General features: G+C 39.0%; 1 protein-coding gene and 1 long non-coding RNA gene across 10 annotated transcripts in view; one reads left to right on the top strand and one right to left on the bottom strand.

Annotated features, from left to right (window-relative positions):
• Window positions 1–27,952, bottom strand: part of PLCB4 (phospholipase C beta 4) — a 400,724-nt gene that overhangs the window by 43,128 nt on the left and 329,644 nt on the right. For all 9 annotated transcript variants that reach the window (XM_074318158.2, XM_074318162.2, XM_074318160.2 and 6 more), the window contains 5 exons: window positions 27,548–27,672; window positions 25,579–25,630; window positions 20,857–20,959; window positions 18,152–18,316; window positions 7,940–8,144 (listed from right to left, as the gene is read on the bottom strand). In XM_074318158.2, the coding sequence (XP_074174259.2) occupies window positions 7,940–8,144; window positions 18,152–18,316; window positions 20,857–20,959; window positions 25,579–25,630; window positions 27,548–27,672 (650 nt within the window). The remainder of the gene's footprint in view (window positions 1–7,939; window positions 8,145–18,151; window positions 18,317–20,856; window positions 20,960–25,578; window positions 25,631–27,547; window positions 27,673–27,952) is intronic.
• Window positions 7–27,598, top strand: LOC141568299 (uncharacterized). The gene is made up of 4 exons (XR_012491421.2): window positions 7–454; window positions 25,915–26,049; window positions 26,767–26,837; window positions 27,470–27,598. It is a non-coding gene; the product is annotated as an uncharacterized LOC141568299 (long non-coding RNA).

Here is a 27,952-nt window from a genome sequence, read left to right as displayed (position 1 = left end):
GGGCCAATAAACAAAGGGCCACTTCAGCTTTGCTTACATAAACTAGCCTAGTTGCAGAAGAGCAGACAAAAATCTGTAGTTATAAAAGCAGTGCTAAGCACGGCTCAAAGAACACAGTGTTCATGAACCACAACTCCAAGTAATGTTGAAATATAATGTTCCATAGATTCTGGAAGCATAGCATCAATTCTCTTATTTGTTCTCCTCCCTACCCACTCAGTAATAATGAAAGAAATGCAAATGAAAAAACCCATTACAAGCAACAGTGGGTGGGTAAAGAGAAATACCGACACTCATTTAACGGTCCTCGGCTTTGGAAACAGTTTCCATCACCAAAAGCAGTGGCTAATAGTGATAAAGCTGCTGTAATGGGAAGTGACACTGTCAGCAGCATTTACACCTACAGATAAAGCGAGACAGCCCCGTCCTCTGGGTCTCACTGGATTTGACACAGGTAAGTGCACCTTAGCACCCAACCTAGTACTGCCATTTTGTGCCTGAGAGTGGGACTAAACGAGGACTGTTTACTTTATGTTCAGTAGAAAAATAATATTGAAAAACTGGGGCTTCCTGATTCATCCCTAATCATCCCTCTTCTAAGTGTTACCATTTTTTTTTTTCATGTCACAATTTAGTTTCTGATAGTTAAGAGACTTCATTTGTGTTCTTCAGCCCAGAAATATTTTACATCTAGGCCACTTACGAACAAAACGATAGTAGTCCTCCCTTATCTGCAGGGGGTATGTTCCAAGAACCCCAATGAATGCCTGAAACCTCTGATAGTACCGAACACTATTATAAATACTGTTTTTTCCCCAATACATACATACCTATGATAAAGTTTAATTTATAAATTGGGCACAGTAAGAGATTAACAACAATAAATAATAGTCAAATAGAAGAATTATAGCAATATGTCATAATAAAAGTTATGTGAATGTGGTCTCTGTCTCAAAATGTCTTATTGTATTGGACTCACCTTTTCACTTAAAGGAAGTACTTTATGGCTTCTCTTTGGCATATCTGAATTGCCAGCATGATTACTTTTGTACTTTGGGGTCATTATTAAGTAAAATAAGGCTTACTTGAACACAAGTACTGAGATACCATGACATTTGCTCTGATAACCGAGATGGCTGCTAAGTGACTAACGGGTGGAGAGTGTCTACAGTGTGGAGACACTGGACAAAGGGATGGTTCACATCCTGGGTGGGATGGAGCGGGTGGCACAAGATCTCATCATGCTACTCAGAATGGGGCGTGGTTTAAAACTTATGAATTGTTTAGTTCTGATATTTTCCATTAAATATTTTCGGACCATGGTTGACCGTGGGTAACAGAAACAATGGATAAGGAGAGGGGACTACTGTATCTATGGAACAGTCCAGAAACTCTAGTAGCCATTTTGACTCTCATTCCTTTGCGTATCTTGGGAGTTATTATACCACAGTGATGAGGAGGAGAAGCAGTTGCACTAACCCCACCCTGCTTCTGTCTCCTGAGGGGGCAAGGAAGGAAAACGGATCTGAACGGAGTGGAAGAGGGTCGTGGTGGATAACATTGGTTTAGACCTATCTCATATTGGGAGGCAACTGGGTGGCCCAGAGTTCAAAGCTCTGAAGAGCACCATATGCCAGAAGGTAGGAATAATTATGGGCAATTGGAAAAGTGGCAAGTTGTCTCGTCAGCAGGTATTCATCATCATATAGTGACCTAAGAACCCCAGTATTGGAACAGAACCCTAACAAATAAGTGACCAGCAGCTCCTGTAAATGCCCATGCCCTGCCTAAGGAATTGTCTCAGCTTAGAAAAACCTTTTAAGAACACTTTTCTTGTTTTTATAAAATGAAACCACCTACCTGAGTTCACTAAGATTTAAAATACACTTAAAAATCACAGAGAACATAGAGTTGTTGGGACTTACAGACATTATGGTAACATTACTAATACATGAGAATTCTGAAAATTCTTAGGCACAAAATTAAGAGATGTTTCTTAGGATGATGACTTGTTATGACAAAAAATTTTACTGTAGCAACCTAAACGGTAAAGTTAGGGAGAGGAAACTATAACCAATGGATTTTTCTTTTAGTTTGTTAAAAATAAATTTAAAAAAATTAACGGAGGAGTTGCTAATGTTGGGAACTGTTCCATGCTCATTTGATCTTCACTTATGAGGTGGGGGCTGCTGTTACCTTGAGCTGCGATGAGGACAGTGAAATGTAAAATGTTTTGCGAACTCATATGAGGTCAGATAGCTGGTAACCTGTGGGGCTCTAGCCAGCATTCTTACATATCTGCTGTGTGACCTCAATGAAATAGCATCTATCAGGCTGAAAAAGAGCGTCTTTGAATCCCCAAGCATTACATTCATAGAACTTTATCTAGATGTTGAAATGTATTTGAGACCACTTTGGAAATTATGAGAGCTCTCATGAGTAAATTAAAATTTGATGTAAACAATTACTTAAGAAAAAGAGGAACAACTCAATTATAGAAAAAGGGAACTAAGAGCATATTTTTCTGGCAAAGGAATACAAGTGACCAAGAAGCACATGAAATATGCTCAATCTGATTCAAACTTGTAAATGTGCAAACTGAAATGATGAAATATCACTTTTACTACCTTTACTGGAAAAATTGAAGAATTTTTTAGAATCCAGAAATGGCCATGGTGAGTGAGAATAGGCAGTCTCGAAAATAATGTGTGGGAGTAATATTGATCCAAATCAAAGTAATATTTATCAAAGGATAAACAGAGAGTGGTATATACATACAAAACAAATATTATATAATCTTAAAAAAGAATTCAAAAGTTTTATGTGCATTGACATGAAATGCAGTCCACACTATATTATGTAAAGAAAGCAAAGCATAGAACAGGGTGTATTATATATCTTGTTTGGTTAAATTAAAAAAAAAAAAAAAAAAATATATATATATATGTATATATATATATGTATACACACATATATATACATGCACTCACATACATATAAGGTTTATATTTATGTATATACATATGTACTTATATATACACAGATATGCTTTATGTTTTAAAATACATATAGTATTTTAAGACATTCATATATTTCTTTTATTTTAAAATGTTATCAAGAATTACCCAGGTATCAGGATAATAGGCTGCTTTAATTTTCTTTATTCTTTTCCAAACGCAAAATAAATATATATTTAAAAAAGTCTTTTATCTGCTATTTTCAGATTATCTTGCTGTTATAGAAAAAATAGGGCAAAATATATATTTTTTTAAATTTACAGAAAGTAAAGGTACATATGCTTACTTAAATTTAAACAATCCAGAAGTAATAGTGGAGTGGAGTCCTGCTAAAGCAGGCTGCCATATTGGACAGAATATTCTCTGTGAGGTTCCTGGCAGTTGTCCAATGCAGTGGGCTAGTTCCACTAAACCCTTACCCCCAATCTCAAAGAGCAACTATTATGAAAGTTCGGTGTGTATTCTTCTAGAATTTTTTTCTGTGTACTTTATGTATATGTGTAAACAGCTAAGGTGTTTGTAAATAATTATGAAATTGTTTTGCAATTCACTTTTTCTCTCAGCTGTATATCACTGTCATCTTTCTATGTCTAAACACTGAGATCCGAGTCATTATTTTTAATGGTACATAGCAGTCTAGAGAATGGCTATGACATATTTACCCAGACCTTATTGATGAACTTAGGTTGTATCTGATATTTTTTACACAAATGATGCTGCATGACATTACTGCATGGGTTTTTAAAAATTTGCTTTTAACAATCTTACTAAAGTAATAAATAATTCCTAGGTTAAGTATTTGGTGAGCTATAAAAGTTGGAACTTAATTAGCTCGGTCAGGAATAAGAGGTCTTACTTCTATAACTGGATCTAAACTTGTGGAGTGATTGTGGACAAACCGATCTGCCTGAAAACTGAGAAGATATAATTTACCAAATTACTTCGTGCCCTGAAAATGTGCATATTTTCCTTAAGGTGCCAAAATTATTCAATAGGAACAGCATACTCCTCTTGCTGAGTAACACTAGTTTTGAGGATGTGTCCTCAGATATGAACCATATGTTTTCAGTTTTAACACCAAATACCCTCTGTTTCAGCTTCCTCAGAATGCATAAATAAGCCCAGCACTTTCCTTACTAAGTGCTTGTCATGAGCTGCTTCCCTGTCTGTAGAGAAATCCAGTCTACCTTTTCACTGTGATGTATTACGCATATTTCAAGGCCCAAACAGCTACTGAAGACCCCCCCCCGCCCCCACTCTGGTTAATCACCCCTTAGTTCAATGTTCCGTACTTGTATAATAGGTCACACTTATTTACGTGTATGCCTGTACCTGCTTATGTGTATGTATATGTGTATAAGACTGGAAAATTCTCGAGGGTAAGTGTACCTGACCTTTTTAACTTTACATCTCTTATTCAGGCCATTCATAGAGCAGGTACTAACAATTGTTGACAATATCTTTTCCTCTGAGAAAAATATTTTAATACATTAATGAAATACCCTTTCTACTGATTACATTAGTAAATGTTAACAAAAGTTATATCTCATACACTGCTGATGTCTTATTTGGCATCTGAATCTAAAGGTTTAAATATGCACACACTCCTTACTACGACAAGTCCACTTCAAAAATTTCACCTTCGGGAAGTGATCATGAATACTTCCTAAGTTTTACATTTAGGGTTCTTAGATGTGAAAGAAAAACTAAAACAGTTTCACTGTTAATCAATAAATTATGGTATATGTAAAATGGAATCCAATGCAGCCAATAAAAATATTTTATGACATAGGAAAATATTCTCTATTAAGTGAAAAAAAAAAGGTTATCTCTCTGAAGTAATGAGTCCAAATGAGGATGTACAGTAAGATCCAATTTAATTAAAAATAAAATTGACAAGAAATGAGATTGGGAATAAAGGGACCAATAGGGTAATGGAGTTTTCTCCGGGCAGTGAAATTTATGGATGACTATTCTTTTATTCTTCGTGCTGTCAGAATCTATGATACGTATTTTAACTACTTTGCCTTTCGCAGAATAAAACCTGTTAAACATATGCGTGGAATGAATGAATGAATCCATTCTTTCTTTCTTTAGCCAAATAAAAATCTGATGATATGTATCAACAACTCCCCTTTTTGTCCCTAGAAAATGCTGGAGTGTGTCATGTGCAGAGTTTCATTCTGAAATTTTTTCCTATAGAATCAACGGAGAAAATCAATGCTTTTGGGAACAGGGACTCAGTAGGTTTCCTGCCATGCTGATTCAGCACAGACATGTTCAGATCTGAAGTGAAAGGTTTCTTAAGCAGATGAAATATAAATGTGTTATACAAATCAAGATGCTGTAAAGAAGATCAGAAATTTGGAAAAGAAAGTTCTCATATTCCCCTTTTGTTATCTTCAGGTAAGACCCTTAAGACTCATCATGTCAGCCCTCAGTTTCTTCACATATAAAAGTGATGACCAGAGAGAGAATGTTCTGAAGCAAGTTTTTGAATGTCAAATCTGAGGTTGAAACATTAACTGCAGAATTCCATCAATGGTAACGCAGTACAGAAATTTCAAATGCTCCTGATAAAAACACCACCTTAGGAAAGCATACTTGCAGGACTATTTTTAAAGAGATTAATTTGGATCAGTACTTACATAATTGTCGACACTGGCAATATGCTACATTACAAATACAGATATTTCTTCAGCATGGACCTACGCATGTCCACCTCCATTCTGAACAATTTCACATTTCTGGACTCTTTATATAAGGTGTTTGATACAAGCTAGGAGTGCAAACAAACTTTTTTTCCCCTTTTCTATTCAAATGGCCCAATTCCCTGGAAGGAATTAGTTTCATTTGAAAAGTAACCCATGCAGAAGCAAAACTTTTAAGTCTTCCACCATATTTGTGTATCTGACTTTCAAAAATGTATTATGTGTTACGTGCTGCCCATCTTGAAGCCCAAGTTATGCAGACTGTGATTTCATTCCTCTGCTGATGCCTCATGACCTCACATGCTCCTACATACACACTGCAGGACTCTTATCTCTTTTCTGATCCCCTTTCCCAGCCCACGGCACCCACTCCCATTCTCTTTTATGTCTTTTACATCTGCTATTGTATGTGGTGCCTTCTAATAGTCTTTCTTTCTTTTTTTAAATGAAAAACATAGGAGAAGGAGGAAGGCAAGAGTCTCCATTATGGATATTGTGACTGAAAAATCCTAATGGCTTTTTGAACCTGCAATCAGATTGTTAAAGTTGAGGATTAGTCATAGAACATCTGTCCTCCAGAGCAGCACGCATTGTTAAAAACAAACAACAAAATAATCCCCAAACCACAGAGTGGGGACAGAGCCAGCAGTGCAGTTTCCCGGCTCTCGGCCTTACGTGGAAAGGTGCTGGCTCAGGTAGTTAATGGCCATCAACTGTGATTGGATGGCCATCAGCTGTGGCTAGTTGGCCGTCAGCTGTAACCAGTTAGCCATTGGCCACTAATATAACTGCTGTGGCTACGCTAGCAGAAAATGGGGGCTAGTAAGGAGATGGTGGCTGAGCTAGCAAGTGCGGATTGCAGTTAGCAGGGCAGATTGCAGCTAGCAGGGGTTGGTTGGTTGATAGAGAAGAGGACGGCAGGTTGCGGATCATGTGCCCAACCATGTCTCCAACCCAGCCGCCAGCAAGACTATAGTGGTATGACTCCCCTATTTATGGCTCCGTGGGTGTTCCTTTTTGGCCTCACCATGTCCTGCGTTCTTGTGTGGGGAGCGGGAACTGAGACCCTGCATGACACCCTGCATGACACATAGTGTGATGTATTCCAGTATTGTATAGAAACCACAGCTGTATCTATAGCCACATCCACATGCGTGCACATTTTTGAGCCTTGCTATAGCATATACTGTAACGACGAGCACCTCACAAGAGGGCTGAGGGAGGTACTATTAGTATCTTCATCTTATAGGTGAGGAAATGAGGGGTTTTAGACGTTATATCACTATACCAAGGTCACCTGGCCAGTAGTGGAGAGTCAGGATTTGAACTGTTGGCTAATTTGATACAATCACTCTGCTGTATTATTTTCTTATGGTTGAACAGACTCTGAGAATACAGAGAATCTTTGTTTTCTTTTAATGTTCTTGGCTTAGTTGGGACTTATAAAAAGTGAATATGTTTAGCTTTAAGCAAAATCCTATGACTTGGTCCAGCTTTAGATTCCTCCCATCGATTACCCTAGCAAAACCAAAGATGGTCTTTTGTGGTCTGATGACTGGGATTTTTGTGTGAAATTGAACTCTGTTGTGGGGTTGGAAGAAAATCCAGGCCTGTTGATAGTTGAGTTCAATTGGAATCTTTTAGTGATACCAGCTGAGATCTATGCTTCCACATTACTTATGTCTTTTGCCCCCTTTGAATGATTATGTAAGTATATTCTTCACAAACATATTCGTAAAAATTGATAAACATAAAACTATAGTATTTTAAAATAAGAAAGAACCTGAAAGAAAATAGAGCCTTGACTTTCATTCCTTACTATGAAACTTGAGGTTGCTACTGTGTTTCCCCAAAAATAAGCCCCAGTTAAGATCTCAGCTAGATGGACACATTTAGTACGTTATGACAATGTTCCAGAAGAAGATGACATGACTGTATTTGAATAAATGCAGATTGTTGTACATGAAAAAATAAGACATCCCCTGAAAATAAGCCCTAATGGAGCAAAAATTAATATAAGAAACGGTCTTATTTTTGGGGAAACACGGTATTTATCCTTGATTTCTTCGAGGCTTTTAAGAGTTGGAACAGACTTTAGTTTTAACCATTGGTGAAATATTTTACAATCTTGTAACTTATGACTATATCTATATCTACATCTATACCTACATCTATATCTGTATCATATTCTGTACCCAAATGTTTACATACCTCCAAATCCATCAGGCACATATGTTTTGAGGACAATATTGCAGAAAATTGTTGGCAGTGATAATGGTTTATTTCCCTCATTGCGAAGGGAAATGTGTCGATAGCCGGCCTGGAGGCCATCCAGGGGCAGAATCCGCTGGCCAATCAGCTTGTTGTTGTCATCATATACTGCTATTCTCAGGACGGCCAGGTCAGGGAGGATTACCTGCACGCAAAGAAGGGTACTGTTTATTGAATTTTGGAATGCAGCTCCCAAGATCCACAACTCTAGGAATCTGGACCATATCCACAATGCTCTTAAATGCTCCTTTATGGTGAACACAGGCCCATGATCAATACTTTGCATTCCTAAAGTATACTGTATACAATACAGTGCCCAAACCATTGAGAAAGGCAACTGAACAAGTTTTCCGGAAATCATCTCATTGGAAATTTTAGAAGCAATGGATGGGAACAACTGCTAGTCCGACACTTATCATCTTTTCCATCCACATCCACAATGGATAAGCAAAAGGAGACCCTGAGCAATAAAGTGATTTTCCTTAATCTCAGACAAATGGGCCTGGCAAGTGGGGCCCTTGACTTCTAATCCTGCGGTCTATGACGGATCTGGGCTGCTTCTGACATCTAACTCTGTTTTTAAGAATGTAGAGAGTATCTTGAAGAAATACTTCATGTATAAAAGATAACTTATACCTAAAGTTGGATTCTCCTTTTATCTTGCACCCCTCAGTTTTTAACATATTTTAACATCTATTAAATAGTAAGATGGGACAGCTAGAAACAGTCACATATGTATACACAGGACACCTAACTCTTGCCATTCCCAAACTGCACAAAGGGACACAAAACTTGAGCTCAGATTGCAGAATCCCTATTCAGATATACAATAGCAATAAGACGAGAAAATCCAATGTTTTTAATCAGGAATGCCTTTCCTTTGGCTGAGAGCAACCCAGGACATCTTGGCTGACTGGAGTATTGTGTCTCAAACTAGACTATGGTTTGATTGCCTATTTATGCCTAGAGGTTATAATTTAATTTTAACTTCAACAACATGAAAAGGAGTAAAGCTAAAATTCAGCCAACTTCAGCCACTCCAGTGTTTCTCATGTGGTGAGTGGAGGTTTATTACCTTTTGAGATTGCTGCAAAGAACAAAAACAATAACAACAAGAAAGAAAACAAAATTAAAGTGCTTGACAACAATGATAGATAATATAATTTCTGAAGAACAGTGAAGGATCCAGAATTGGCAATTTTTTCTGGGGACGGTAATGCTACATACAAAAAACTCAAATTTCGTTTGACTTATTTCGCTTAGCATTATAATCTTAAGATCCATCCATGTTGTTGCAAATGGTACTATTTCATCTTTTCTTATGGCCGAATGGTATTCCATTGTGTATATATACCACAGATTCTTTATCCATTCATCTATTGAAGGACACTTTGGTTATTTCCATGTCTTGGCCACCATAAATAAAGCTGCAATGAACATTGGAGCACCTATGTCTTTATGGGTAAATGTTTTCAGGGTTTTTGGGTAGATATCCAGGAGAGGGATTGCTGGGTCATGTGGTATTTCTATTCTTAATTTTTTTTATTAGTTTCAGATGCACAAGACAAAGTAATACTTAGACGTTTATCATTTATATCCCTCACACTGTGTGAACCCCCTACCCCATCCACTATCCCTCTGACATCGCACAGAGCCATTACATTTCCACTGTCTCTATACCTAATGCTGTAGTTCGCTTCTTGCAAGTATATACATACATATATATATACATATATATACATATACATATATATATATATATATATATATATATATATATATATATATAAAACTATAGTTGGCATTCATTATTGTTCAGCTTCAGCTTCAGGTGTACAGTGCAGAGATCAGGCATCTACATCATCCCTGAGGTGGTATCCCAAATGGGACAAGTGTCCATCGGACACCTACAAAATCTTTACAACATTATTGATTACATGCCCCAAATTAATTTTCAAAATGCCGTGGCGATCTTGTGGTTACCGACTGTTTTCTAATCCCCTCACCTTCCCCCTTTATCCCCACCCCCCTCCTATCTAGCAACCCTCCATTTTTCCTCTATGTCTCCAAAACTGTTTCTAATTCGTTCATTCATTTATTCTTTTCTTTAGATTCCACATATAAGTGAGATCATATGGTATTTGTCTTTCTCTGTCTGACTTATTTCACTTAACATAAAGTTCTCTAGGTCCGTCCATGGTGTTGCAAATGGTAAGATTTCTTTCTTCTTTATGGCTGCGTAATACTCCATTGTATAAAAGTACCACTGTTTCTTAATCCAGTCGTCTACTGATGGGCATTTTGGTTGTTTCCATGTCTTGGCTATTGTGTATAGTGCTGCAATAAACATGGGAGTGCATAAAATTATTTGAATTAGAGTTTTGGATTTCTCCGGATAGATACCTAGGAGTGGAATTGCTGGATCATGAGGTAGTTCCATTTTCAGATTTTTGAGATACCTCCATACTGTTTTCCATAGTGATTACACCAATCTGCAATCCCACCAACAGTGCACAAGCATTCCCTTTTCTCCACATCCGTGCGAGCACTTGTTGTTTGTTGATTTATTGATGATAGCCATTTTGACTGGGGTGAGGTGGTATCTCATTGTGGTTTTTATTTGCATTTCTCTGATGGTTAGTGAGGTTGAGCATTTCTTCATATGTCTGTTGGCCATCTGTATGTCCTTTTTAGAAAAATGTCTCTTCATGTCCTCTGCCCATTTTTCAATTGGGTTGTTTGTTTCTTTGGAGTTGAGCTGAGTTTTTTATAAATTTGTGATATTAACCCCTTATCAGATATATCATTGGCAAATATCTTTTCCCATTCAGTAGGATCCCTTTTTGTTTTATTCGTGGTTTCCTTTGCTGTGAAAAAACTTTTTAGTTTGATGTAATCCCACATGTGTATTTTTTCTCTTACTTCCCTCGCGTGAGGGGATATATCAGTAAAAATTTTACTCCGGGTAATGTCTGTGAAGTTTCTTCCTATATTTTCTTCTAGGAATTTTATGGTTTCAGATCTTACATTTAAGTCGTTAAGCCATTTTGAATTTATTTTTGTATATGATGTAAGGAGGTGGTCCAGCTTCATTTTTTTGCATGTGTCTGTCCAGGTTTCCCAGCACCATTTATTGAATAGACTGTCTTTACCCCACCATACATTCTTGCTTCCATTGTCGTAGATTAAATGGCCATATAGGCATGGATTTATTTCTGGACTCTCTGTTCTGTTCCATTGATCTGTGTGTCTGTTTTTATGCCAGTACCATGCTGTTTTGATTACTGTAGCTGTAGTATAATTTGATGTCAGGTATTGTTATACCTCCCAATTTGTTCTTATTTCTCAAGATTGCTGAGGCTATCCGGGGTCTTTTGTGGTCCCATATAAATTTTAGGATTATATGTTCTATTTCTGTGAAAAACGTCATTGGTAGTTTGATAGGAATTGCGTTGAACATATATATTGCCTTAGGCAGTATGGATATTTTAACTATATCAATTCTTCCTAACCATGAACATGGTATGTGTTTCCATCTATTTGTATCTTCTTTCATTTTTCTCTTCAGTGTCTTATAATTTTCTGAGTACAGATCTTTTACTTCTTTTAAATTTATTCCCAGATATTTTATAGTCTTTGAAGCAATTGCAAATAGGATTGTTTTTTTAATTTCTCCTTCTGATGTTTTATTATTGGTATATACAAATGCAACTGATTTCTGAATATTAATTTTGTATCCTGCTACTTTACTAAATTCATCTATCAGTTCTAATAGTTTCTTGGTGGAGTCTTTAGGGTTCTCTATATATTGTATCATGTCATCTGCATATAATGACAATTTTACTTCCTCCTTACCGATTTGGATGCCTTTTATTTCTTTTTCTTGTCTGATTGCTGTGGCTAGAACTTCTGGCACTATGTTGAATAGAAGTGGAGAAAGTGGGCAAAATTTCCTTGTTCCTGATCTTAAGGGGAATGGTTTTAGCTTTTCCCCACTGAGTATGATGTTAGCTGTGGGTTTATCATATATGGCCTTTATTATGTTGAGATATGATCCCTCTATTCCCACTTTCTTAAGGGTTTTTATCATAAATGGTTGCTGGATTTTATCAAATGCTTTTTCTGCATCTATTGATATGATCATGTGATTTTTATTTTTCATTTTGTTAATGTGGTGTATCACATTAATTGATTTGCGGATGTTGAACCACACTTGTATACGAGGAATGAATCCCACTTGATTGTAGTGTATGATCTTTTTAATGTATTGCTGAATTCTGTTTGTTAATATTTTGTTGAAGATTTTTGCATCTATGTTCATTAGAGATATCGGCCTGTAGTTTTCTTTTTTTGTGGCGTCTTTGTCTGATTTTGGGATCAGGGTGATAGTGGCTTCGTAAAAAGTGTTTGGGAGCCTTCCCTCCTTCTGGATGTTTTGGAAGAGCTTGAGGAGAATAGGTGATAATTCTTTTTTGAATGTTTTGTAAAATTCACCTGTAAAGCCATCTGGTCCAGGGCTTTTGTTTGTTGGGAGATTGTTGATTACTGATTCAATTTCCCTGGTGGTAATCAGTCTATTCAGGTTTTCCGTTTCTTCTTGAGTTAGCCTTGGAAGGTTGTACGCCTCTAGAAAATTGTCCATTTCTTCTAGATTGTCAAATTTGTTGGCATACAGTTGCTCATAGTAATTTCTTAAAATTTTTTGTATTTCTGCGGTATCTGTTGTCACTTCTCCTCTTTCATTTCTGATTTTATTAATTTGGGTCCTCTCTCTGTTTTTTTTTTTTTTTTTTTTTTTTTTTTTTTTAATGAGTGGCTAAAGGTTTGTCAATTTTGTTTATCTTCTCTAAGAACCAACTCTTGGATTCATTGATCTTTTGTATTGTTTTTCTGGTTTCTATTTCATTTATTTCCGCTCTGATCTTTATGATCTCCTTCCTTGTACTCCCTTTGGGCTTATTTTGCTGTTCTTTTTCCAGATCCCTTAAGTGTGAAGATAAACTGTTGATTAGTGATTTTTCTTGTTTCTTTAGGTAGGCCTGCAATGCTATGCATTTCACTCTTAGGACTGCTTTCACGGCATCCCATAGATTTTGGGTCGTCGTGTTCTCATTTTCGTTTTCTCGAGGTATCTTTTGATTTCTTCCTTGATCTCCTCATTGACCCATTCATTCTTTAGTAACATGTTATTCAGCCTCCATGAATTGGTGTGTCTTCCAGCTTTTTTCCTGTAGTTCATTTCTAATTTCATAGCACTGTGGTCAGAGAAGACAATTGGTATGATTTCAATTTTCTTAAATTTATCAAGATTTGTTTTGTGGCTTAACATATGGTCTATCTTGGAAAATATTCCGTGTGCACTTGAGAAGAACGTGTATTCTGCAGCTTTGGGTTGAAATGCTCTGAAAATATTGATTTAAATCCAAGTGGTACAATGTGTCATTTAAGGCTGTTGTTTCCATATTGATTTTCTGTCTGGAAGACCTGTCCTTTGTTGTCAGAGGTGTGTTGAAGTCCCCTACTATGATAGTGTTACTGTTGATCTCTGTCTTTATGTCAGTCAATATCTGTTTTATATATTTAGGTGCTCCTATGTTGGGTGCATAGATGTTTACTAGGGTTATGTCCTCTTGTCGGATTGATCCCTTTATTATATAGTGCCCATCTTTGTCTTTTAATATGTTCTTCATTTTAAAGTGTATTTTGTCAGATATAAGTATTGCAACTCCAGCTTTTTTTCTCATTTCCATTTGCTTGAAATATCTTACTCCAACCCTTCACTTTCAGCCTGTGTGTGTTTTTTGATCTGAGGTGAGTCTCTTGTATACAGCATATACAAGGGTCTTCCCTTCTTATCCACTCAGCCACCCTATGTCTCTTGATTGGAGCATTTAATCCGTTTACATTTAAAGTGATTATTGATAGGTACATAGTTACTGCCATTTTTAAATTTGTAGTTAGATTGTTTTTATCTTTCTTCTATTTACAGAAGTCCTTTTAGTATTTCTTGCAATGCTGGCTTGGTGGTAATAAATTCCTTTAGCTTATTATTTTCTGGGAAGCTCTTTATCTCTCCATCAACTTTAAATGATAGCCTTGCTGGATAAAGCAAGCCAGGTTGTAGACCTTTGTTTTCCATCACTTTGAGTATCTCCTGCCCCTCCCTCCTGGCCTTCAATGTTTCTGCAGAAAAGTCATTTGATAGTCTTATGGGAGTTCCCTTGTATGTAACCCTCTGTCTTTCTCTTGCTGCTTTTAGGATTCTCTCTTTGTCTTTAACCTTTGCCATTTTAACTATAATGTGTCTTGGTGTGGGCCTGTTTGGGTTTATCCTGGTTGGAACTCTCTGCACTTCCTGGGCTTGTATGTTGGTTTCCTTCATCAGGTTAGGGAAATTTTCGGACATTATTACTTCAAGTATGTTCTCAATCCCTTGCTTCCTCTCTTCACCTTCTGGTATTCCTATGATGTGCATGTTGTTGTGCTTGATGTTATCCCAGGGGTCTCTTAAACCATCTTCATTGTTTTTTTTCTTTTTTCTTTCTCCATTTGGTTATTCCATTTGGGTGATCTCTGCTAACTTGTCTTCTAAGTTGCTGATTCAATCCTCTGCTTCATCTAACCTGCTGTTAATTCCTTCAAGTGAGTTCTTTATTTCAGTAATTGTGTTCTTTAGTTCTAAGTGGTTGTTCATTATGATTTCTCTACCTTCTTTATGTCGTTTCTAAGCTCCTTAAACATTCTTATCATCAGTGTTCTGAACTCTGTCTCTGATAGGTTGGTTACCTCTGTTTCATTAGGTTCCATTTCTGGAGGTTTCTTCTGTTCTTTTATTTGGGACATGTTTCTTTGATTCCCCATTTTGGCTGACTCTCTGTGTTTGCTTCGATGTATTAGATAGATCCCCTAGAGTTCTTAGTTCTTGCTGGGTTATCTTATGTAGTATGTGTCCTTTATATTTGACTATCACTACTTCGTTCTTCTCCTCTGCGTGTGCTCCAAAGGTGACTCTTGTGTTGTGTATATTGTCCTGTTAAAGAAGATCTTTAATTGCTTTTCACTTGTGAGTAGGTGGGGTTAACTCCTAGGCTGACTAATTGTGAGACTTGGCTCTGCCCACCGCAGGGTGTTCTGCTGCGTGAGGGTTCACCACTTAAATGTGGTTTGGCCTCTATGGGCTCTTGTTCCTGTAGAGAATTCCCTCTGGGTGTGTCACTTGTAGGTCAAACCCGGTAATACTCTGGTTTGGTCTGGAGTTGGCCTCTGGGTGTGTTGAATCTTGTGCCTCTTAAGCTAGGCCCTGGTGTAGGGCAATTTCAGAACAAAGCAAATCACCAACCACAACAACAACAACAACAACAACAAAGAAAAAATCAAATACATTCACATTTAAAAACAACCGACAACCCACACTCAACACAGGCAGATATCAAAGATATAAAGACAAAACAAAACATAACCAAAAAAAAGCAGTGCCAGTCTTGGCTTAAGCCCACCAAGTAATCTCCAGGTTGTCCTCTGCTGTAGAAAAGAGTCCTCTGTGTTTTGTGTAGGCAGAGCCGGTCACCTGGTGCCCAGAGTGACGTTGGTACGGCAAATTTAGATGCGTGGGGTTGAGGGGTCTGGATGGTAGTTTCTACAAAGTCAGTGCAGTTTCTGCCCTTGCCTGCACATATGCGCACTGAGAGTAGCACCACCAGTCCTGTGTCCAGTTCTCCTGAGTCTTAGGGCACTTCTTCCGTGTGTGTGTGTGTGTGTGTGTGTGTGTGTGTGTGACAGGTGGAAGATTTCTGAGCTGCTGAAAGCCTAGAGCTGTATCTGCCACCTACTGGTGATCCCTGGGAGTGTCTCCGCAGTTGTAATTGCCCTGCCCCAGGCAGGCCAGAAAGGGTGGGGGCTGGGGATGGAGGGGTCTTCTGTCTCCCAGCCCAGCCGTGTCACACTCTTCCCGCAGGCCAGAAAAGACGGTGGCTGGGGATGGAGGAGTCTCTTCTCTCCTAGCCCAGCAAAAAATCACAGTTTTCCCAGCCTCTTCCCTGAGTCAGAGCTCCACGCCAGTCTTCCCAGAGTCTGAGCACTAAGGCTCCTCTGTAATCTGACACTACTCCTCAGTTCAGGGGCCAGTTTGTCTCTGGAAGGGCGGGAGTAGGATTGGAAGAGCGGGGGGAGGGGCCCAGGTATGGAGTTTGTGTCCTTTGTCTGACCTAAGGCCCAGCTGGAGGTCTCAGCTGAGGTTACTGCCTCAAATGTTGGATATGCTGGCCCCTGGACGGGAGAGATCAGCTGTGGGATGCAGGGAAAGAGCCCACCTCCTGGCTTTTGTATTCTCTGTTCCGTCGTGGGATCCCCTGCATCTCTGCAGCTGCGGATGCAGGCTGCGTTTCCACAGCCGCAGATCAGACCGTGTTTCCACTGCCACAGATGCAGGCAGCGTCTCCTATTCTTAATTTTTTGAGGAACCTCCACTCTGCCTTCCATAGCAGCTGCACCAATCTGCATTCCCACCAACAGTGTATGAGGGTTCCTTTTTCTCCACAGCCTCTCCAACACTTGTTACTATTTGTCTTGTTGATGATAGCCATTCTAACTGGGGTGATGTGATACAGACAGAAAAAGTAGAGAACCATATGATTTCACTGATATGTGGTATATAAAACTGAAGACAACAAAAGAACAAGACAAACAAATAAACAAAAACTCACAGACATAGACAATAGTTTAGTGGTTATCAGAGGGTAAGGGGGGAGTGGGTGGTAGATGATGGTAAAGGGGATCAAATATATGGTTATGGAAGCAGAACTGATTCTGGGTGGCGAACAGATAATGTGAGATATAGACGATGTACTACAGAGTTGTATACATTGTATTTCAGGTATACAAGTTTATGTCACCCCAATAAACTTTAATTAAAAATAAATCAATCAATAAACAAACAAATTTAAAAAACAAACAAACGAAAAAACCAAGTTCGATATTTCTTCACTCATAAAAACAAACAACCTCTTCAGTTCTTCAGTTAACGTTTTGCATTTCTAGAAACGTGTTCAAGTATTATTTATTATGTCAAAGAGCACAAGCCAAGCTGAAAACAGATCTAGCTATAACAAACTGGGAAAACCAGGGAAGAAAAAAAAGAAAAAACACAGCTGTGTATCCAATTTACACCACACTCTGACAGGAGCAGGGCAGGTAACAAGGCAGGGTTTGCATGATAATGGTATTCACATCATAGGGTGAACCTAAATGTCAAAATTACCTGTTTCATTGTCCCTGCACTGGACTCTCCTAAACTGGTTTCTGTAAACTAGTCACTCTATTCTGAGGTGGATAATCCCTATTTTGTTAAGACTAGAAGCCAGTTATCTGTGTTGCACGATACAGAAACGGAGCAGCAACACCTGGAAAACCTATTCCTAAAGAAGAAGCAAGAAACCATTTTGGTCAAGATAAAGAAAAAGTGAGAGAAAAAAACCAGACATCCTTGGCGATAGCCCTGCCAATGAATGGACTTTTCCATACATCTTTAATTGACAGAAGAGAAACAATGTGAAAAATGCTTACAAGATTAAAAACTGCATTAGAGAAAAGGATGGTGATTGTTCTTACGACCAAGTTATAGTATTGGGGGAAAACAGCCCCAAATACAACAAAACAAAACAAAAACAAACCCCAAACCAAAAACAGCACATGAAGCACAGAACCTGCAACGGGTATCACACTTTCTGGAGGCACAGGACAATACCAACTGACCCATTTGAAGACATTTAGTGGCCCTAATAATGGGTGCAACATCCTACCCGCCCTCTTGGCTAAAGGAACAGTGTAAGTTACCAGCTGCTGATAGGGTGGGAGGAACTCTCCAATATATAATGGTGTCCACCAGGGAGATTGCAGTCTAAGTAGCCTGCACACCTGGAGCTTGGGCACTGCCACATAGGAGGTGGACTTCCTCCAAGGAGGACAGGAGGGCAAAAAGAAGGACGGGGCAAAGAGAAATAACAATCATATGACAGCTAAAGGACTTAAACCATTGGAAGAAGGAAAAAAGACTTTTTGGGTTGGATAACTGTCCCTTATATCACGTAGTGTCTATGTGCTAAAACGTGGCTCCCAAGTTAGCAGCGTGAGTCTGATACATTGAAAATGTCCTACCTTCCGAAATACAAATGATTCTTCATTGTAAACTGGATTGAGTCCATTGTTCATCACCATGCGAGTTCGGAACTCCTTACGTATAGTGTCAGTGGGCAACCCATACATATCCACTTCTACGTATGTGCCAATTTTCTTATCTGATAAAAACTGACCTGATATGACCTGTAGCAAGACAGAAATAGGACAAGAGAGAAGCAAAGTCTGTGTAATCATCTGTAGCAAAGAATAACCAGGAAGTAAAACCTTGGTTCATCTTTAGAAATGTTAGTTATTTGTGGAAATAATGTATTCATTCTTTATTAAACTAAAACATTATTGAGCAACTACTACATGCAAAACACTACCCTAGGCAGAGTTTCCCTTGGAAAACTCTCTAGAAAAAGAGGGAAATATGAGTAGACATGAATCATAAAATACAAAGAAATACTGTCTAAGAATCTTCATTTTACCTAAGTGCCCACACCTATGAAATGAAGTGATGGGTTCAAATATGCCCTATGATGACAACTTCACAGCTCTGAAATTCTGCCATCCTTTTACTGAACTGTTTTAAAAGTCTTGAAAAGACACACACAGGACGAAAAGTAATACCAAAACTTGCCTGTTATTCTTTACTGATATTGACACTGGTTAGCTATGACAGTGTTATACATTTATAAAGAACAGCATTAAATTCCATCTATTATAAAGCTGTGGAGGAGCTATTTTTTATGTACTTTGCAAATGACTATAGATATTTATCAGGTTTTAAAACATGATCTAATAGCTAATAATTTGAAACAGTTTATTTTAAGGTCTAACTGACAATCAACTGTACATATTTAAAATGTATAAGATTAGTTTTGACATATGAACACATCTGTGAAACTATCACAATTAAGACAACAAACATTTCCGTCACCCCTTTTTGTGCCCTTTTGTAATCCCTCCCTCCATCTCTTTCTGTAAGAAACCAGTGATTTCCTTTTTTGTCAGTATAGGTTAGTTTGCATTTTCTAAAGTTTTGTATTAAGGAAATCATATAGTAGGTATTTTTTTTCATTAACAAATTTTACTTTTTAGAGCAGTTTTAGGTTCACAGCAAAACTGAGCAGAAAGTACAGAGTTTGCATATCATGCATCACCACACACACAACCTCCCACACTATGGATATTTCAACACCAGGCTGGTTTGTTGCAATCAATAAACCTACAGTAATACATCATTATCACCTAAAGTCTATAGTTTATATTAGACTTCACTCTTGGTGTTGTACATTCTACAGGAATGGACAAATGTAAAATGACAGGTATCTACTATGATACAGAATAGTATCACTGCATTAAATTTGTCTGTGCTCTACTGTTGCCACGCAGCAGCCTACCTGTCTGTCTCCTCGTACCTGCCCCTAAAAAAAGGAGAGTCTGTGAGACGGATCCTTTCAGGGACTTGCTTCACCTTTGTGCTTACACCTTACGTCTCCCTGTTTGGCCCCAGAAAGATGGCTGGCTAGTCAAAGACGGGTACGACTCCCCACGGCGGGGGCAACCCAAGCCAGACACAGCCATGTGGGGACCATCTGGGGAACTCGAAGGGTCGATAGAGGTGGGCACAGCCCCCCACCTCCCCCTGGCTAAGGAGAGCTTCTGCCTCTGTGGTTGCATTCCTTCCCACAACCTGCAAGGAAAGAGATTCAATGATGTGCTCTCCATCTATTCATATGCATAACGTTTGGTCCCTTGGTGAAGTAGTTATCCTGGGACTTACCGTTCAGCTGCCTGCAGGCAAGGGTGATTGGCTTAAATCAGTTTCCTATTATAATGTATGGGATTCACAGACCTTGAGTTGACAAGCTTTACTTCTTTTGCTTCCACACCTAACTAATAAAAGCCATGCGTTTCGGGGCTCAGTCCTTGAGGCTGCAGTCCCTTGGCCCCACTTGCACGCTCCTCTCCTCTCCTGTCTTTTTTAACCTTGTGCCGCCCTCCTCGCTTCCCACAACTCTTGTCGTGCTGGACACGACACTCTACCTATTCCATCCCCTCTCCCTCGACCTCTGGCAATTACTGGTCTTTTTATTGTCTCCACCTTTGCCTTTTTCAGGATGCCATGTAGTTGGAATCATGTAGTATGTAGCCTTTTTAGATTAGTAATCGTCTTTGTTTCCTCCATGTGCTTTTATGACTCAATAGCTCATTTTCTTTTAGCACGGAATAGTATTCCATTGTTGGGATGCACCAGTTTATCCATTCACTTACTGAAGGATATCTTGGTTGCTTCCAAATTTTGGCAATTACCAATACAGCTGCTACAAACATCCGAGTGTAGGTTTTTGTGTAGACATAAGTTTTCCATGCCTTTGGGTAAATATCAAGGAGTGTGACTGCTGGATTACGTAGTATGTTTAGTTTTGTAAACCACCCAACTGTCTTCCAAATTCACTACACCGTTTTCCATTCCCACCAGCAATGAGTGAGAGTTTCTGCTGCTCTACATCCTCTAATAGGTACTTTTTTGATCTTGTGACTTTCACTAAAAGTAGCTAATAATTTTACTAGTGAAAAAAATATATCAAGAAAAAAGGGGAATTTTAAGTCAAAGTTGAGCGCAACACATGGATCTTGCCTGCTGACACTAAACAATTTCATTGTGATCTCTGAAGACTTTTCCAGGATCAACTGCATACACATTTGTACTGTTCTGTGAGGAGCAGGGGCTTTACCTGCACTGAGCAAGTGGCTGCAATAACCCCATCAACAGGAGTTTCTGAGAAGGGATCAAATGTTCGGTCAGGCCGTCTCATGAAATCTGGTTTGAGAAGGTACCTGGTGGGACAAAAGCATAGGAGTTAATTTCGCTCATTTTTACAGAGACTAAAACACTCACACTTCAGGACATTAACTACTTCCTTTGATCCATCTCTAATTTAGGAGCTAGGCTTTTAGGCAGAGGACCCCAAGGTCTGACAAGAATATCCCTGTGCTATGGATGATCCTAAAGAGAAGCAGGGAACAAAGAATGTTCTTTAGATTCTAGGATCAGTGGCATCTAGGACGTCCTGATACTACCGTCTTCTCTTGAATTTGTTTATGCCATGGATGTCTTGCGATATTTGTTCCTACATGCAATAATAAAGCCTTAACGTCCGGTTCAAAAAAAAAAAAGTTTAAAGTCACTGTTCTTGGTTTTGACAAAGTTGCCACTTTTTGCTATCTTCTAAATCTGAACAAAACGTGTTAAAAAAAAACCCCACATTCGATTTGGATGGCATCAAAAAAGAACCTCTGAGGGACAATACTGATTATTACATCACAGATAGAGTCTACGTTCATATATTAAAGATGATTTTGAACATTCACCTGTCTCCAAGAGAATTCAGCCCAAAATATAATATAAGAGCTCCCTCATAGCATAGGAGAGAACGTTTTCTACATTCATAGAGTTTTAGGTTTGGACCTATTTCTGTGTTAGCCCCTGGAAAACACGATGTTACAGCAAAAGCTAGTCTTTGGAAGGAAAGCAGATGAGTAACTACTATGCTATACACACTTCTTCAAGGGAAGCCGACCAGCTTTATCTGGCAAAATATCAGACTTCAGCCAGAAGGGGAGGAAACAGATGGTGGTTCTGCCTTTCTCAAGAGGAGCGGCATTGGGATTCCAGTTGTGTGAAATGAGGGATTCTGCTTCCTGAGAAAGGTGGGGCTCGGGGTTCCATATAGGATTGTCATCATCTTTCCAGGGCAGAATGTCCTTGGGCATGGCCTGCCCAGAGATTCAGCATTCCCCATGCCCCTCAGGCATTTCTTTAACGTCAGGAGCTCCTTCTCACCAAAAATAGAGAAATACGATATTGACGCTGTCTCAGTGCCCAAAACATTCCTCCACGTACCCTTCTGGCAGACCCGCTTAGAAGAAAACTAATCTGTGAAAGAGTGAATTGATCCAAAATAAGAAATGCCAGGGAAAAAGGGCAAGCAACCTAAATCCAATTCTCCAAAGCAGGCAGCCTTCAGTGTAACGTGTTTGTTCTATACACTTAACAAAAGAGAACACACAGAGCTTGACAGGATTCTGAGGTCAGCCCTGGCTTGGGGCTGACACTTAGCCAGCTTGGCTTGAAGGAGTGTCTGTTCTGGGCCCGAGGCCACCTGCAGATGTAGCAGGGGCTGCTACTCACAGTCCTGGTGTCTGTGCAGGTCCTGGGACCCCAGGCAGTGATGGGGAAGCTGACGCCGGAGCCGTGTCACTTTATGGGTGTGGGATCTGTGCATTTGCATTGGGCCCTGAACTTAGAAGGGCTCCATGCTTGGTTTAATGTTCTGTAGCCACTGTCTTGAAAATCATAATAACTTCTGAACAAGAAGCCCTTTGTTTTCATTTTGCATTAGGCCCTGCAAACTATGTAGCTGGTCCTGCCTGGTGTTTTTTGGTTCAGAAAATGAATTCATTCCAGGCATCCAGGTCTGCATGGTGGACATCGGCAGAGAAGAAAGACAATGGCAAGAGAAGGGACTGGAGAATTGTCTGTGAACTTTGTAGGGCCTCAGAAGGCAAGGGAGGGAGAAAAGAAGGATCTTCAGCCAGGGGGGTAGACAGGAGCCATAAGAATCAGACGATGGGATCATTAACAAATTAGTCCTGCTTCCCCACACCTAAGATGCCATCAATTATTCAACAATCCATTATTTTATTTACCAGCAAGAAAGCAAAATGGCTGCTGATTATAACTATAAGATGCTATGGATTTTAAACCACATTGCAATTTGAGAAAGTTATATAAAAAGTGTGCATCTTTGACTCAAAGGAAGTCATAGTATTTTGATATCAATCATCCAATTTCTTCTAAAAGCCTGTAAAGACTTAAGAAATTAATTTGCTCTATTTTGTTTCACTAGGAATTAGAGAAATGCCTCCCATCTTTAAAAATGAGTCTGTTATAAACTATGGCTCACTTCCTTGGTAAAAAAGTCACACTTACTGGGCCCAATGGCATGGCCTCCCATAAGTTCAGCCCACAGAGCAGAGGGCTTCCCAGGTGGGTTTCTGATGTTTTGTTACTATTGCTAGATTCAGGGGTGTGCATCTAGCACACTGATGTTCTAGATAAAATAGTTCTTTACCACTGGACGCCTAAAAGGCACAGACTGTCTCTTTACAGGAATGCACTGCTCAGAACCAGCCAGCCCATAGGATTTTTAAAAAAGGGCCTGGTAGTGGGTGGAAAAATGTCAAGGGCAACTTGTGAAAGCCACGGAGCACTCTGGATGCCCTCGCTCCATGGAAAAGTGTCCTGAGAGGCTGGCCCTGTACCAGGCAGGTACGACTCCTCTGTCACTGAGGGGCACAAAAACACACAGAGAGATTTCTTCCCTTTGCCCACTGGTGACGACCTTTGCCTCCAGGTTGGATGTGGGGAAAAGGGAAGAGGGAGGAGGCATGGCACACAAGACTGAACAATATTGTCAATGCCTCTTCCAGTTGGGCTGCCCCACTGAACAATCATCTTTTTTATGATTGTGCCTCCGGTGGGACTTAGGCTTTTGGTCACATTGCTTCAAATATATCAGCACAGAATTCAGGCTAAAGTAGCTCCGTCCTTGCTTATGAACGTATTTTAAAATAAACAATGGTGCGGAAAGGGAGACAGTGAACATGCGAACAATGGCAAAATGTAAACTCCTAAAAAGAAATGTAATGAACGCATAAAACTCCTACTGGGACCCTTTTTATCTGGAAGCAATTCTCCCTGTGTCAGTATCAGCTGTGGGACAGCTGAGACAAGAATGGAAAGCTCTGGCTTTACTGGGCCTCGGGGAAAGGTCTAAGGAGGGAGCCCAGCCAGGCCTGATGTGTCTGAATATGAACCCTGAGGACAGTGGCTGCCTCCCTGAACTTAAAGGCCAGCTTTGATCAGAGCGCTCATTTAATCTTGTGTGATCTCTACATATGATCTACTAGAAGGTCTTAAGTTTTTCTTAAACCTCACTTTTGCACAAAAATTCGCAGTTCATAAAGTATTTTCGTCTACAATCATGTTCATCCTTACTGAGCTGTAACAACAAACTTGGTGTGGTAAGTGGTATTGTCTTCACTTTATCAAGCAGAAAATCGAGGTTCAGAGTCCAACACACCTACCCAGGGCCGTGAAGCCAGCACGTGGAGGAGCTGGGATTCAAACCCAGGCTTCAAATGCGAACCTAGGGCTTTTATTCCCACACCACAGCTGCCCCTGGGGCCTCACTGCCTCAGCCTACCACCGGGGGTCCATCAGCTAGTGCACAATCTCCTGTTATGAACACTCTGCATTCAGTAACAAAATAGCTTTAAAAAAACTCCAAAATGTGTATTTGGCTGTTTTTTTGAACTACAGCATTTTTATTTCATTTCCCCCCAGTTTTATTGATATAATTAACACATAACATTGTATTAGTTTAAGATGTACACGTTTTATTTCTTTCAACATACACAGCAGAGAAAAAATGTTGTGTATGGTCCAGCTATGTGTGTAGTGGGTGATTTGGGTACCAGGACCGTCACCCAGGCATGTAGCTACCCTGGCAGAGAACAATGTGGCAGACAGGAAAGGTGGGGATGTGCACTTTGTACCTACAACTACTGAAAACTTTGATGTTAACTGGCTGTTTTGAGGATGAAAATTAGATATCCAACAGGGAGGCCAAGAGCTTCCTGACAGCAGCACCATGGGGTGGGACGGTCTCCACTGGGCTACTTTAGAGGCCTCTGGGCAGTGGTTTGGGGTTATTTATCTGCCGTGCTGCATGGGGACAGGTGCATGGAGGAAAAATGGACACACAGCTTTTTCATCTCTATAGAATTTTAACTTCATATTTTCACTTAACCTTTCATCATTTCAGTGGAATTAACATTTCCTATTTCACTACTGGGCTGACAGATTTCAGAGTGCTATTTAAGTAAACTAGAACAACATTCATAGCATTATTTTTTGATAACTGCTATTTATAAGACATGCAAAAGAATCAAGAGAGAACAAAGCTTTCTTCCTAACTGAATTAAATTCAACTTGCCACCCATCATTTCATTATATATTATATCAATTTCATTCCTCCATTTGTCCTAGGTAAAATATACACATTTAATGTCCGGTTAATGCCCAAATGAACAGGGATCATTATCTCGCCTAGCTATAAAAACCTCCATTATTGAATTTAAAATGAGAACATTAAACTCTAGAGTGTGTACGCTACACTGCTTGACTTGTGGTTCAGATATTTTTAAAAATCTGTAAAACTGGGGTAGATGAAGAATATATATTTGCAAATATAAACTATCCAGGGATTTCATTTGCTTCTATCCCATCCCTGAAACCCAGCTTAAATTCAGCAGTCCCTAATTAAAAATGACACGGTTTCATTATAGTTGTAGTATGGAGTGGTGACAACAGTTTAAATCACATTACTCACCCGCATGATCCATTATACTCAAATTTTCCCTGATTCAATTGCATCGCTAAATCTGTCAAGAGACAAAAGTAATTTAGTATCTTATCTCTCTGGACAAAGAAGATCCTGATGGGGTGATTTTAAACAATGGAAATCAGATACTGATCCTAGGCTGAGCGGTCTTTTTAATATCACAAGGTATTACTGGGTCTGTTTAAGGCACATAACTGTTTCTTCTATGTTGAAATAATCTTGTGTTTAATTTAAATTAAACATAAAGTGGATTTTCAGATAGATCATGCTAGGACTACTTTAGTACTTGGAGTTAATATATGACTTATATGATTGTTCAATTAGTGTTGAGAGTACAGACGTTCAACCAGATATAGTTGGAGAGGATGGGCCCTGTGACCCCAGAGGAAGGATATACTGGAGGTACCCAGCTTGAATGTGAATATAAAACTGCACTGAAAAGAAACAAAAGGAAACTAGGTAAGGATCATGTAAAGATCAGTGACTCAAAGGGGATTCTTCTAATGGGGTCTCCACTGACAAGGCATGGCTCATGATTTTTCCCTTGTAAGCAGATACGATCTTCATGCTTTCTTTTCATCAGCAAAAGAAATGGGTCAGCTGATGGATATTTTTCTTCTTAAAAATGTTGTGGTGAAACCTAACATTACAGAATAAAACATAAGCTGACCTACTGAATAAACTGTTTTAGGATTATTTAACCCATATAAGGGACCCACTGACAACTGAGAATACAACTTCACACCTTTTTAAGGAAGTAAAATCAGCAGGGCGTTTTTATTTTATCTCTGCTAGAAATACTCTGGGATTGTACTGGCACCCGGTCACAGTTTAGTATAGCAAGGGCTGATGGGGACAGTGCATATAAATTTGACTCCAAATAAAAATAAAAACAAACACATCCTAAAAAAAAAAAAAAATTGACTCCAGCTTGTGGTCACTTAAGAGGCTCTACCAAGGGGTTGGAAATACAGTCAGCTCACATTCATGCCCAAAGGATGAATGTCAAAGGGGCTTTCAATCAGTCCAGAGAATAGGGAACAAGGTAGAGAGAGATTCTCAAAGTATAGCAAAGGGACTAGAAAAGGAAAAGGCCCCCAAATTGGGAAACATGGGAGGTACCTGCATAAAGCCAAGAACTGAATAAGAAAGCATTGTTTTATTTTGTTTTCCCAGTTTAAGGACCACACTGTGGAATAAACCAAGAAAGTGAATAGGTTTTGTAACACATTTCTCATGTCTTTTAGGTAAGCATCCAGAACCCATTGCTTTTCTATCTCTAATATTAAAATTGTGATCCTAGGCTCTTAAGCAAACCTCAAAAACTTATCAAAATTTGTTTATGCATTTATAAAAATTTACTCCTCTCCTTCCAGGGGGTGGTAAACTATGTATTGGAAACCTGCCTTTGAGTACACTTTGGAGGACAAAGTAATAGATTAGTATCTCTAAGAATATATAACTCCTTATATATCATTTTAGCAGAGTCTACCCCATAATATTCTGCACGTTTATGGTGAGGTACCACTGTGTCATTGATATCTGCTGAATGTTAACAGTTGGAAGGGTACTTTCCAAAGTAAAAATGAGTCATAGTTACTATACAAAGATACTCAAATTTTTCTCATAGTTAACTGTTTCTGGAAACAAAGATAAGTTTGATCCCAAAGGAAGAAAAATTAGAAATATTCTGGAATAGGGAAAATGTTTAGCAGAGTAATCGTGGCATTTACAAAAGGAAATTCAATTTAAATCAAAATAGACTGTCTCCTATCATCATTTTATTGCTCTATTTTGAGTTTTTAATTTCTCATCATTATATAAATCCAATAACACATTGTTTTGCCATATGTCTGCTTCCTTTAAAAAATGCCCACAGCAAAGTGATGGCAACTGTTGGCACCATCCTGTCAGAGCATTCCCGTGGAATTTGAGGTCACTGGACATCAGTTCCTACCTGGGGTTTGATAGTTCAGTGAAACCATCTGGCAGCCAGCGTTCCAGAAAATCTGAGGCATGTAATTACTGGAATCGACTCGGCCTCCCTTGGGGTAAATGCGACTCATTTGCCGTTTGTTATAACTGTGTAATGTATTAAGGAGAATGGAAAAAAGAATATTTTGGCAGCAATAAATAAAGAACAAAGAGTTCAAACAATAAAGGTCTAGACCAACAATGACAAACACGTAGACCACAGAGAGAAAATTTCACACTTATAAATGATATTTCAGAGAAAAACCACAGTTTGCTGTGTGGATTACGAAAATAACTCACATTTGGGCCGATTTTCACAGCTGCTGTGGTCTTTCACACACATTATTGTATTAGCTCTACAACCACAATTATGTATTAGCCACTTATC

The sequence above is a fragment of the Rhinolophus sinicus genome, chromosome 13, assembly GCF_057876585.1.
Source record: "Rhinolophus sinicus isolate RSI-liver-muscle chromosome 13, RSI-T2T, whole genome shotgun sequence".
Classification (NCBI taxonomy): Eukaryota; Metazoa; Chordata; class Mammalia; order Chiroptera; family Rhinolophidae; genus Rhinolophus; species Rhinolophus sinicus.
This window is presented reverse-complemented; position numbering and strand designations above follow the sequence as displayed.